The sequence below is a fragment of the Melanotaenia boesemani genome, chromosome 11 (genome assembly GCF_017639745.1).
Source record: "Melanotaenia boesemani isolate fMelBoe1 chromosome 11, fMelBoe1.pri, whole genome shotgun sequence".
In the NCBI taxonomy this organism is placed as follows: domain Eukaryota; kingdom Metazoa; phylum Chordata; class Actinopteri; order Atheriniformes; family Melanotaeniidae; genus Melanotaenia; species Melanotaenia boesemani.
In genome coordinates, this window is record NC_055692.1 from 5,507,400 (window position 1) to 5,521,757 (window position 14,358).

Sequence of the window (14,358 nt, forward strand, 5' to 3'; positions counted from 1 at the left end):
AGAGGCTGATGCTGCAGGAAATAACGGAGGCGGTCACGTGATCCTCTTTTCTGTTTTTTATTCCTGTGTTTTTTTAATACATGGATGACCAAAGCCAGTTTTAAGGCACCAGGCAAAAGTTTTAAGACAGCCTCCATTTCTTTCTATTTTGCTCCTGTTTTATTTTTAAGTCTCTTCTTCTTTCCAATTTTCTTTTTTTTTTCCAATTTCAACTGACTTATGAATCATTCTAGCATAAAAAGGGCAACTAACTTAATAGATTAATCGGTGTTGTGTGGATTTAGTAAAGACTCAGTTTAAAATTGTATCTTTACCAAACATGGATAGCATCTGAAAATGAAGTTCTTAAGGAATATGAGAAGAAAAATCCAGTCAAAGCCTGACAGGACCTGAGATATGCTTCCGAACCTTGAGATGATCCATGAACTTACTGTTCCCTTTGGTCTTATCAGAAATAGTTTCTCCATGGAGGAAGGATGGCTGTCAACAAGCCATTCTTAAGGAAGGGAAACAGGGAGATAAGGCTGAGGCATGGCAAAAACTGGACTGAAAATCACTGTAACAGCTCTGATGGAGAAATTAATCCTCTCCAGCGCCTGATCTCCAACATAATTGAAACAGCGTAAGATCGTCTTGAAAGAGAACTTTATATACGACAGCCAGCATCCGAAGATGAGCTTTGGAAAGCCCTTCAAGAAGCCCAGAGAGGTATTCCTGCAAACTACTTAAAGAAATGAGGAGAAACCTTGTCTAAGGGTTCAGACTGTGTTGAGGAAAAAGTTTGGTCATACCCAATATTAACTTTCAAGCTATACTGCATTACCATATATGTCTGTACTTTTCAATAAATTGCTGCACATATAGTTTCAGTAGCAATAAAGAAATGAAGAGTGGCTGAGTGGCACAACACTGTCTCTCACTTTCTTTTCTTTTAGGATTTGGGAGGTACAACAAACACTTTAATTCCTCAAGCTCCTCATTTACATAATTTCTACATACTGTATGTACACATTTTTACATAACAACCTCTCTGATTTTGTTAATTTGTGGCCAGATTTATAAATGCATTACATAACAGACCATAATGTGGTTACTAGGGCACTAGTCCTAACCTTTCAAACATTTCCAGGCACACAAAGCAACATAAATGAGATGCATGAGGAACAGGTGCCTCTTGAGACTACAGCCACAGAACATTTGAGCTCTGCAACCATTTTATGAATGGGCTGCATCTTTTGTTTTCCATTAACCTCAATCTGGCTCCAGTAAAACCAGTCCAGCCTGTTCAGCCTAAGCAACAATCAGAAACCCCAATAACCCTTTTATCATCAATGATTACACAACAAAATACATCTTATTGTCACATGTTATCAGTCTTCAAAGATGTAGCGCACACTATACCATGACATAAAATAAACGGTTGGGGTGTGGAAAGTCTGAGGCATGATATATGAAGTATTATAACCTTTAGTTTACATAGGTTAAGGAAGAATGAACAATAATAATGAAGGTTTGGGACCTGCATTGTCATTGTAGTAATGATAAACACAGTCCTCTATTGTTGTGTGTGTTCAAGGTTATGGAACCTTATTGTCTTTTCTCAGTTCTAACATTTATAACAATAATAATAAAAATAAAAGTCACCCGGTCCTTGCCAGGTCTCAAAATTAGTTAGACACAACCTCAAATGAATTAACATATTACACTGTGTCATTATTTGCTGAACAAAAAGAAGCCAAAAGGCAGAAGCAGCAAATATGTCCTTACTGCTTCAGTGAAGCAAGAAGGAATTCTGAGGAACAGAAAGACAACAGATCATGTTTGCTGAAGGTCACCCAAATTAACATTGTATTGTTGACACTGCTAAAACAGGTTCAGAATCCATAGTTTTCTCTGGACCCCTGCCAAATATAACCAGTCATGACATGTTTAGTCCAGAAAACATTGTGGCCAACTAATCTTAGCACAAAACATAAGGAAATGAATGTTTGGTTGGATTATTTCTTTATTGTATGAATGCTACGTGTCAATAAGTTGACAATGCTCTCACACAAAGTAGGATTTATTAGAGACTACCTGCAGAATTTGGGAGTAGAGGGGATGGATGACCTCCCTCCAGTCCTGACCTGATCTCCATTGTGCACTCATGGGATCAGCTTGGGCGTAATGTCCAAACTACTCTTGGCAAAACAAAGCAGGAAATCTACAATAGATCTGCTGAAAAACAATAGAATCAAGGCGTTGCAATGATCCAAAGTCCAGACCTCAACCTGATGGAAGCGCTGTGGAAGAATCCTAAGAGGGCTGTAACATAAAGAAATCCTACAAACCTCAAAGACCTACAGCAAGTCCAAACAGTGATTCAAGACACTTCCTCAATAATTTGAGAAACTGTTCACTTGATATAGAAAACATTTCAAAGTATTGCTGTTACAGGTGATTCTCCGAGTTGTTTGTGGGGTGTAGGTGACTTAGTTTTTCCAACAAAAAATTTGCATTGAATACAATCCCAAGTCCAGACCTGGATCTCATTCAGGATGAAATGGCAACAATCATCATTTGCAATTTATTTCTTTTCAAATGTTCAAACAGAAAACAAGATTTGATAAAAATTAAAATGAAAATTAATCCATAAATATTTTTATTTGGTAATTTTAGGTTTATATGTTCCCCACTGGATAATAAAGTAGGTGGTTCTCATATGGAACTGTATCTATTTGGCTGAATCTACTACAACTAAGAAGTACTCAGAGGGTGCATATCTCTGCCAAGCCATTAATAAAAATAAAAATCTAATCACTTCTTCCTTATTCCATTTCTGAGATGTCCTGAAAGTTTAATCAATATCTGTCCATAACTTCTTGAGTTATGTTGCTAACAGACATACAGACAAACCAACATCACCAAATACATGACCTCCAGTTACCAGTATTTTCAGACTGGTTACCTCCTGGAGGTAACCAGTCTGAAAATGAACAGTGAGTGTGTTTTAACCACAGAGCAGAAACTTAATCATTTTCTTGGATGTGAAATAGAAGTGGATGAGCAGGAGAAGAGAAAAACTGCTCATCTGACTGACTGCTGCTTGATAACATCCACACCTATAGGTGGCAGTGTGGGTGAAAGCCTGAGAGAGGAAGCACACTGTCAAGTTGGAAGAAGTTCGTGATAACATCTTTTCCTTTACAAGCTTCTCGTTAAAATGTGCTTAAACTTGTAGTTTACAAGCAGATTGACTGATTGAAAGAGGAAGAAGAAAATGAAAAACAAAAAAAAGTAATGTATCTTTGACCATGAGCTACTTTTAATTGAAAGTTAAATTACATTTACTGATAGAGAAGTAACTGAAAAAATATTCACTGTGGGTTTGCCCTCATACAAAGCAAAATGCTTAATGTTTCTAATCTGATTTTCACTTGCTGCAGATGAAAATCACCAGAGAACCATTACTTCTCTCCAGCTTCTCTCCAGTGACACCAAGAACTGAAGCAGTTCTGGAGGAGAAAGGCAGTCCAACCCGGTCCTAGCAAGGTGGAAATGATCAAGTTGCCGTTACAACTGATATTATTATGAAAACAAAACCGGATACAGAAATCATTCTGCCACTAACTCGACCAAAGCTCGTGCGCTGCCCTTGACTGTCACTGACGCACGTGAACACTTGCTAAGATGTGGAGCCGTTTGCTAGCATCATAAACCCTGTTAAATTCCGGGCAGCTGAACTGTTGATACATAACCGTGTTGACCTCTGTTTATCAGCTTCCAGCACGATTCGGATAAAATGTCCGGTACCGGTAAATCTCTGTTGTTTTTGCTGCGGCGGGGTGTTTCAGCAACACGGCTAACATTACCGACAGTGATCAAAACAAGAAGCTGCGTACCGTCCATCAGATGCGGCTTCGTTCAGCAGCGGAGCTGGACCTCAGCGACCCGGACGGTCTGTCCCCGGGCTCTCTGTCAGCTTCAGGCCGCAGTGAGAAGCAGCCAGCTCGGCTTCTGCACCAAGGTTTCTACACGTCTGGTGATAGCATGCTGATAGATAACTGACCAAAGCTAGAAGAAAGTTCTAGGATCATTTTTATTTTTACAATGATTCAGTCTCTGTTAGCATCATATTGTAGTTGTATTGTGTACTTACACTTCTGTTAATAGTTTACACTCTTAATTAATGTTGTACGGAGGTAATTTCAGGTATTTAACTGAATATTCCCAGTTCTTGTACCCCACCTCTTGCCTGTTAATTGCTGGGATAGGCTCTTATTAATTGGTGGGAATTCTCACTTTTTATTGCTCAGTGCTACTAATTCAATGCAGGTTATATCTGAATATTAATGTTTTACCAGACAGAAACGCCTTGTGAGGATGAATACCCACCACTGCCGGCCTACCAGTCGGTTTCAGAGACCACCAAGGATGTGTACATAGTGCAGGTGAAAGGTCTACCCTGGTCATGCACATCACAAGACCTCCTACAGTTCTTTTCAGGTGACAGTCTGCAGAAACATTTTTTATTTATCTCTGTCAAATATCAGACAGAAACACTTTTTTTAAAAGGTAGAGACTTTCATGTAAAAAAAATGCTGTTCTTCAGAGTGTAGGATTCATGATGGGGAGAAGGGGATCCATCTGACAGTGGACAAACTGGGAAGGCCATCAGGACAAGCCTTCATCGAGATGGAGCATGAGGACGACGTCAGAAAAGCTCTGGAGAAGCACCGGCAGTACCTCGGTCCACGTTATGTTGAAGGTACGACTGACTGTGGCTCTTGTCAGCTATATTTAGAGCTGTGTCTGCAGCCTGCAGTCCTCTGTAGAAGGATACTGATCTTTTTCAAAAAGCTTACAAAGGACACAACATGAGTTTGTACAAACATATAAAACAAAGACAAACATCTAATAATTTAGGTGTGCAACAACGTATATCATTATATTATTGAAGGTAAAAGAAGCCAGAAGGTAAAACAGCAGCAATAGAAACACGTATGCAAGCGATAACACTTTTTCAAATCATATCCAGACTCAAAACCATAGCAACAATAAAATCAGTAATAATAATAACAACAATCATTAATAACCTAGACCCTGCCTGGCAGGATCTAGTTAAGCAAGCTCAAGTAATCAGCTTAGGTGGGTGCCACACCGCCCATAGCAAGCCAAACCGCCCCACTCAAACCTCCATAACCCATTCCCACCAGCATGTCACACTGAACCTATGGCTAGATTTGATTGCGTTAACTGTGGCGGATTCTCTCCAGACTAGTGTGCCGCATTAAAAACTCTGGTCAGTGGGCGGTCTTGTCTTGTAGTGGGCAGGCGTTCAAACAGGGGCTCTGCTGGGGCACCTGCTCTGCCAGAGGACCCTCACTACGTTCCCGATCTTCCCATTTTTATTCAGTTTGTCTAATTTTCTTTGAATGTGTTAATTTATTTAATTTTCTTTCATATGTTTGTAGCTATGTATGAGTGGTCCTGCTAATGTAATGTATTAAAATAGGTGCGGCAGTGTCGGGCAGATATACAGGTGAGACATGTACGAGCACCCGGAGGCGAGAAAGGGCACCTCGGGCCTCCAAAGGGTGATACCACATCCAACCTGTAGTCCATCTTCTTTCTTACTGTATGAGGGGATGAGCCTCAAATAATAGGAATGCTGGTTGAGGCGGCAGATAAGTGCCTTGATTCTCTGACCGGAATCTTAGTCCATAATCTGCCTCCTCAACCAGCATTCCTATTATTTGAGGCTCATCCCCTCATACACTTACCCCCCTCTTTTTTTTTTTCCTCATATTTTCTCATAACAGATGTGAGTTAGAAATAAAGCAATTCAGCTGGTTAAATTATTTATGAATGCAGTCCAGGTATTAAATGTTTCACTTTTATTTCTAAATGAATCAGATGTTTTTTTCCTTTGATTTTTGATCCATTAGAAGAATTATCCACTGGGTGATGTTGAAATTATTTTTTGAGTTCCTGTTTAAGAGGATTGTTTTCTTGGTGAGGGTTAGGGCTATCACAAGACTAGTTTCTTTATTTTTTTCCCTTTGTTTTGTTGATAAGTCACCTAGAATACAAAGTTCTGGGGATAAAGAGATACTGTAGTTTAATACTGGTGATAAAGTAACTTGTGTACAGTGCCAGGTGACATGCAAAGCATAATGATCACTATCCCAGCTCTCCACTATTTGTTTTAGTTCAGGAAGTGAACAAATGAGAGCCTCTGCCTTTATTTATATTTATTTATTTATTTATTTATAATAATAATTTCTCCTTCATTGATCCCAATTGGAAAATTAAGCTGTGTATTTTACTAATCTTTAGATTTTACTAGCGAGCAGAGAGCTGCCACGTTTCAGCGTCCAAGGAGCATTTGGGATGTGAAGAGCCTTGTCCATGTGCCCAGAGTGGTTCACTGGACTTGAAGCACCTCTGTAGCTACTAGGTTACCACTTCCCCCGAGAACATCATAAAGCTGGATGTCAGAAATGACATGATGAAATTTCAGCATTGTTGCAGAAATTCACATAAAATGTAGGTTTATACAGTTTACTTAACAAAATCAAAGGTCATTGCTAAAAAAGAAAAACTGTCTAATATCTAATCATTTTACTAAAATAACTTTTATGTTTTTATTCTCTTAGGACAGGGAAAAGCAACTCGAGAGCTGCAGTCCTGCAAGTTTGAGCTGTTTCCTTGCTTCAGCCCACCTGATTCAAATGAATGAGCCACTGAGGAGAAAGTCGTAAGCTGTTGGAGCCATTTAATTTGAGTCAGGTAGAGCAGGGAAACATCTAAAACCTGCAGGGCTGTGGCTTTTTAGGACTGGAGTTGCCTACCCCTGTTTTAGAATGAGCCATTTACATCAACTTGCTGTGGGTCCACTTTAATGGCAGCTGGCTGAATTTTTACTATGGTGTCCCCGAATGGACAAACAACTCTGTGTGTAAAGTGAGACCCCTCTGAACTTTAAAACAATACCGGCTTCGATGGGTGCCAGAACACTGTTTAAGTAACTCCTTAAAAGCACATAGAAGAAGACAGTACACATGAAAACAGTGTTATAGTAGTTACCTGTAGAGAGGCCACCAGATTCACTCACACATGAAAACATGCTCAGTTTATGTTGGGATTGTGTACTCGGCTGCAGCAGCACACAAAAAAGCCAATTAGCTAACGGGTTTTCAGTCTACATTTCCTGGCTTGGAGGCAATGCAGGGATGAATGCACCACAGAGCACACTGGACTTCTGCAGAAGCTTTTTCAGGTTATGAGGTTTTGGTTGACTGGCTTTGATATAAAGAGCAGTAGCATGGCCTTCTTTAAGTCTTTAAATCCCATTAGGAGCTAAAATTTCCGAGAAATCAATTAGTTGGAGTATTGGAAGCAGCATATTTTTTCTAAAATACTTGCACTCCAAATGAAAGCGAGAAACATTTTGAGTATGTGTTTTGGTGGAAATGCATTTTCATTTGTGTAAAATTTCATTGTCTTAAAATGAGCAGCTCGTTTACAGAGACAGCAGCTGTTGCACATTTGTCATGCTGCAGCATCTAGAAGGAGGAAACTGCATTGGTGGTTTCATTGATTTGGGTTAGATGTTGCTACATCTTTTACGCAGGACTTCTTCCATCTGGTACCAGTGTGGCTTTTTGTGGAGGTTTAATTTAGTTGCTTTTTTGTTTCTAGGATCTCGAGATGATTGATGTATGTTTTCTTTAATAAAAGACATTCTCTTGGAAAATATTCCTCTGATAAACCAAGGTACTCTGTAGGCATACAACACTGACATGAGTCCATTTGAATCATGAAAACCAAATATTCATGTTCCGTTTTCAGTGTTTGAAGTGACGAACACCATTGCTGAAACCATACTGAAGACCACCGTCCAGGCTCCAGCAGACGACGGGGTGGTGATGCTCAGAGGGCTCCCCTTCTCCTGCACCGAGGACGACATTGCCCACTTCTTTTCAGGTATACTACCTGTGTAGTAGCAAAAATCTTACTTACTATAAGAAAACAACGTAACAGTTCTCTTTTCCCAAAGTGAACAAATTGTTCTCTCTGGAATGACTTGTTATTAATTCTGTGTGATCATCTGTTATTGTCAGCAAATGAGGGAAATGAATGAGGGAAAATGCTGTATGCTTTACAGACCTCCTGTGTTGTGTTTGTGCAGGTCTGGATATAGTGGAGAATGGGATCACCATCGTCGCAGACTTCAGAGGAAGAAATTCTGGAGAAGCTTATGTTCGGTTTTCCTCTCAGGAAGCAGCTGATAAAGCTTTGCAGAAAGACAGAGAGCTAATAGGACACAGGTAAGATGCTGTGCTTACAATCTTGCTCACAATATCTCAGGAGATAAATCAAAATAAAATAAATTTATTTTTATTTAATCTGAATATCTTAATTTATATATATATATATATATTCATTCATTCATTCATTCTCTGTACTGCTTAGTCCATTAAGGGTCGCAAGTAAGCTGGAGCCTATCCCAGCATTAACAGGTGAGAGGCAGGGTACACCCTGAACAGTTCACCAGTCCATCACAGGTCCAACACATAGGGGACAAATGACCATTCACACTCGCACACACTCCTAGGGAGAATTTAGATCGATTAACCTAACATGCATGTCTTTGAACGGTGGGGGGAAGCTGGAGTACCCGGAGAGGTTCGAGGTTCGAACCTCCCCCAGCCCAGCCCAGGTGGGTCTCTGGGGTCCCCCTCTGGAGTCAGGCCTGGAGATGGGGCATGGAGGGGAGCTCTTGGTGGTCGGTCCTTTGTCCATGGGGCTGGGGTTGGGCTCAGCCCGAAAGGGAGGAGAGAAAAGTAATGGCAGTAAATCAGAATAGTTTCTGGTGAGGGTTTGACTCCGCCAAGGCTGCCCTTTGTCACAGATTCTGTTCCTAACTTTTATGGACAGAATTTCTAGGCGCAGCCGAGGTGTTGAGGGGCTCAGAGTAGAGTCGCTGCTCCTCCACATCGACAGGAGCCAGATGAGGTGGCTCAGGCATCTGGTCAGGATGCCTCCTGGACACCTCCCTGGGGATGAGCTGGTGAATGTGGCCGGGGAGAGGGAAGTCTGAGTTTCCCTGTTTAGGCTGCTGCCCCTGCAGCCCGAATCCGGATAAGCAACAGATAATGGATGGATGGATGGATGAATGGATGGATATAATCGACTATATACTAATCCTGAAATGTAGCTTGAGCTTCTCCTTCTCCTGGTGTTTATACAGTTTGGTTGTTCTTGTGCTGCTTGTGATGTCTGCAGGTATATTGAGGTATTTCCCAGCAAAATTGATGAGATACGTTCTAAGTGGAGGAGGAAGACCAATCAAGATTCTTCTCATTTGGCGAACAGGAGGACAGTCTCGGCCTCACAGACCAACCACAGAACCGGTGAGGGAATTTCAGGATTATTTTTATTTAATAATTTATTTACTAAACTGTTTATCTTTAAATATTAAATAGGTAAAAATGCAAAAATTGATGATGATGTTAATGATTGTCTCCTGCATCAGTCTCCACTAAAAGCTCAGATGTGCCGATGCACTACGTCCACATGAGGGGTCTTCCTTTCCAGGTTTCTGGTGAAGACATTGTGAAGGTAACAAAACCAAAAATAGATGAACATGTCAGATGTTACACATAATGTTATTACAGCTTGTTTGTTCTCTTGCAGTTCTTCTTTCCTCTAGCTGTGTCCAAAATCCTGCTGGAATGTGGACCTGACGGGAGGTCGAGCGGAGAGGCTGACGTTTACTTCCGCTGCCACTCAGACGCCGTGGCTGCCATGTCCAGAGACCGGATGAACATGGGTACATGAGCAAAAATAACTGTCCTTTTACATTAATAATAAACTAAGACTTATGGACTCGACACACGGAGGGCGACCAATGACAGCGACAGGCGAAACTCATCGCCACCCAGGTGAAACCGAACACATGGCTGCTCTTTTATTTACATCTCTATTACCTTTGGGTAAAGTATGGGAAAGTCAGACACAGAAAATGATCTGTTCTTCAATGTTGAAAGTATTTGCAGACTTCGCTGTCTAGCTGCTCTCATTAGTGAAAGCCACTGGCTGGTTGGTTGTAGTACTATGTAACGGTGATAAAAACTGAACATTTTTCTATTTCTTGTGTCGCGCTGCAAGCCCCCGTGTGCACGTCTACGGGAACGCGCGCAACATTTCACATACATGAATGTCGCCTGTCGCTTAGCTGGAGGAGGGCAGCGATTTTTGCCTTATCACGCAAGTTCCATAGCAAATGACTGGAGAAGGAATGACGTCACCTCCCGTGTGTCAAGCCCATTACAGCCAGCTGGTGGTTGATTAGATGCTTTTACATTTAGGTATTTTAAACTCTTTATGAGACCAGACCTTTCAGGTATGAACCTGTTGTAAATCTTTTCTGTTTGATCAATGACATTCCAGGATTTTTCTTAATGATTGATTCTGCTTTCATTTGTAGGACATAGATACATCGAGTTATTTCTGAACTCTCTACCAGACTGATGGGAAGAAGCACTTCATCACACACAGAAGGTCGCAAGATCTTAACAAAAAACTAAATTCTAAATGTTTGATCTGTTAAGCTTTGTCATAAATAATACAGAATTATTCATTTAAATTATCTTTTGTATTTTTATTAGATATTAATTATTATTATTATTATTATTGTTATTATTATTATTATTATTATTATTATTATTATTATTACAGATGCTCTAAGTCCAGCAGGTGGGAAGTTACTGAATGTCATACTGTATTTATTCTCTTTTGCAGGTGAATGTTGACACACAGATACCTAACCACGCAGGATTATGTTACTTATTCTTCAAACAATAAAATAAATATGAATTAATAAACATTCCTGGTGTCAAAGAAACAGTCTCTTTTGTCTTGATTTAATAGAATTTATTAGTTTGTTCTACTGAGTCATGTTTTTCTGAGGGTAACATGTTGAGACCTTACGGTTCCTGTCATGTCACAAGTCTGATATCAGCCTAAAATGCCCTATTTTGGTGTAAACGTGGAACACAAAGTGGGAGGAATTAGACACATAAATATGTGATGTAAAATGAAGTATTTCATATTTTTCTTTATAAGTTAACAAATTGTTGACACTGAACTTAGCTTTCTGCAAAAGGAACAGCCTCGACACATTTAGCCGTGCTTCCGGTTTCTAACAGAACTTTGCTGTTTAAGTGGGAAACATGACATAACGAGTCTAAATTCAGCAAAGAGCTTTGTTTAATCTTTGTTCAAATCCGGGCTAGAGTTCAGTTTGTACACTGAAAAGTCATTTTATTAGGTATAATTATCATCTGATTTCTATTCTTTCAACTGTTTCCAAATTACTTTAAAAAAACATTATGCAATCAAATAATGGATCATCTGGAAGCTCATAACCTGCTCAGTGACTACCAGCATGGCTTTCAGCCTCTGCGGCCCACTGTCAGCTCTGCTGCTATTCACTAAATATATATGTACTTCTCTCAACAAGGCATATTCCTGGAGCTGTATACACAGACATTTAGGAAGGCCTTTGATACAGTCCATCACCAAATTCTCTTAAATAAACTTATGTCATTTGATTTTAAACGTCTGCAATAGACATGTTCACCTCCTACTTAAGTGGCAGAACCCAGGTTGTTAAAACTGGTTCAGGAACATCAGAGCCACTTGAGTGTTCAAAAGGTGTTTCTCAGGGCACTGTCTTGGTCCCCCTACTTTTCCTATTGTACAGTATATTAATGACCTTCCCCATGTACTCAGTCATTCTAGCTTGTATGCAGATGACACTTATTTTTGTATCTGGTCCAAATACTGACACAATTAACCATAAACTTAATGAAGATCTGCAGTCCTTACATGGGTGGCTGCAAAACAACAGCACAACGCAGTATTTTAGTTAGTACATTGTAAAACCGTTGTCTGGAATTGTTGAATGTTGTCAATTTGGCCAAATACCGATCCCAGGCCTCCTTGATAAACTTGTCCTTGTACGGCATCCTCTCATCATTCTTCTTTTTCTCCATACTGGTGACTGAGTAAACGGTTTTAAAATTCACTACTAACTAAAATACTGCTTGTTGTGTTGCTTGTTAATATCCGAGATGCAACCAGCATGGCGCACAGGGGGGCGTGTTGGCTAATTAGGTCACGTGTCTGACAGACCGATGGAGCTCTGATACTACATTTCTACCTCCAACCTCATCGCTGGACATAACAAGCTACCTCGTTTATGGTATCAGTGCTTACACGTATGAACAGTTCAGAAACTACAAATCTCTGGAAGCTCACGAACATTTCAGGAATGTCTGGGTGCAGGATCTGTTCACATTTCCACCGCAGGACTGCACAACACAGTCTCACTGCAAAGGCAAGCTCCCCTGCTGTTAGTGAAGTTATGATGCTGGTTAGGGTTACTTTACTTGTTTTGTCTGATTTTCTTTACTTATTTAAACTGAGCATAAATGATTAATATACATTACAATGTTGCAAAAGAAACCACTTCATATTTATGTTACATAACTCAGAAAAAGTGTTAAATGATCTAATAATCCTACATATACCATCTGTCAGAGTTAAACTTCTGATATTTATCCAGAAAAAAACACAAACAGCCATTTCAGATATTTTCAATAAAGTTTGAAAAACATGGAACATTAACACAGCACTTCCTATTTAACCATTACTACCAGTTAAACCATTACTTCCAGCTGACAGCATGCTCTTTTCAGTGTTTTATCACAAAACCCAGATCGGACAGGTGTCTCACGAGAATATGCGTCCTGGCCTCCCTCTACAAATGTGCCAGCAGCAGCCAGTCATCCAGGTATGTGGCCAAGCAGATGCCCTGCCGCCTCAGCGGAGCTATTGCTATCTCCGTGCACCACATGAACACCCACTGACTCAGAGACCAAGAGGAAGCACTTGGTGCTCGTAGCAGATCCCCTGGAAAGCGAATTTCAGGAATTTCCTGTAGGAAGGATATATAGGGATGTAGTCCATGCTTTCATCTTTAGTCGGCTTGATTATTGTAACAGTGTCTTCACAGGTCTACCTAAAAAATCAATTAAACACCTGCAGCTGATTCAGAACTCTGCTGCTCAAGACCAAGAAAGTGGACCATATCAGTCCAGCTCTGAGTTCTTTACACTGGCTGCCTGTTCGTCAGAGAATAGACTTTAAAGTTCTGCTGCTGGTCTATAAAGCTCTGAATGGTTTAGGACCAAAATACATCAGTGACCTTTTGACCCAGTATGAACCTACCAGAATCCTCAGGTCATCTGGATCCAGTTTCTTATCAGTTCCCAGAGTAAAAACCAGACATGGAGAAGCTGCATTCAGTTTCTATGCTCCACATGTCTGGAACAAACTCCCAGAAAGCCTCAGATCAGCTGAAACCCTCAGTTTGTTTAAATCAAGGTTGAAGACCCACCTGTTCTCTGCTGCATTTCAGTAGTTCTTACTAGGAGTCCAGATCTTTATCTAGTTCTTTTACGATGAAATCTTAACTTTATTTCTTTATCTGAGCTTTTTCTTTCTGTTTTTATGTAATCAATTTTATCTTTTTTAATCTTTGTTTTTCTAATGCACTTGTATTTTTTTCTGCACCTTGCTGTAATGCTTTTGTTTTGTGTAAAGCACTTTATATTGTCTTGTACATGAAATGTGCTATACAAACAAATTTGCCTTGCCTTGGGATGTGGAAATACGCATCCCTCAGGTTGACAGAAGTGAACCAATCGGTCCGTTGAACAAGACGCCGTACAGCTATGACCACTGATGTGTTGTATGTTCGCCAATGTTTCTGCAGAGCAGGAACCTGCTGAAAATCAGTTTTTTTGAGTCAGGCCCAATTGCGATCCATCCATCCATCAATGCTTGTTAACACTTATCTAATTAGCCAATCACATGGCAGCAACACAATGCATTTAGTCAAGTTCAGATTCAGAAAACTTTATCCCATATGGGCAATTCATTTGCAGCTTACTACAAACACCAGTCTACATTGAAAGTGCAATGTGTAAGACATAATCAGTATATAATACCCATGGTATCGCTGGACAAATCAATACATTAAATAATCAACAATAAATACCAGTACAAGCTAAGACACCTGTTAGCTCAGCTAACATAACGTAATGACAAAAATAATGTTATTTAAAATGACAGCTGAAGGATCAAAAGATGGTCAACTTCTCTCCCCATTTATTACTGGGTCAGGCTTTTAAGGGTTAACTGGGGTCATCTGCTACCTTGTGATTGGTAGTTTTTGGTAGAGATGCATGATACCGATACCATTACCAGGTATCAGTCTGATGCTATGTGTGTGGACAAGTACTT

At 40.1% G+C, this 14,358-nt stretch overlaps 1 protein-coding gene across 2 annotated transcripts; it reads left to right on the forward strand.

The window, feature by feature from the left end:
• Positions 1 to 3,584: 3,584 nt before the first annotated feature.
• grsf1 (G-rich RNA sequence binding factor 1) lies at positions 3,585 to 10,883 on the forward strand. Of its 2 annotated transcripts, none has more exons than XM_042000008.1 (10): positions 3,585 to 4,006; positions 4,344 to 4,485; positions 4,592 to 4,747; positions 7,834 to 7,968; positions 8,174 to 8,312; positions 9,271 to 9,398; positions 9,521 to 9,606; positions 9,682 to 9,817; positions 10,475 to 10,540; positions 10,784 to 10,883. In XM_042000008.1, the coding sequence occupies exons 1-9, from the start codon at positions 3,782 to 3,784 to the stop codon at positions 10,516 to 10,518; spliced, it is 1,191 nt and encodes a 396-aa protein (XP_041855942.1). In that variant the 5' UTR covers positions 3,585 to 3,781; the 3' UTR covers positions 10,519 to 10,540; positions 10,784 to 10,883. The 2 variants fall into 2 exon arrangements, with proteins under 2 accessions (XP_041855942.1, XP_041855941.1); XM_042000007.1 differs by having other exon boundaries at positions 3,586 to 4,006; positions 10,475 to 10,548; positions 10,789 to 10,883.
• Positions 10,884 to 14,358: the final 3,475 nt, after the last annotated feature.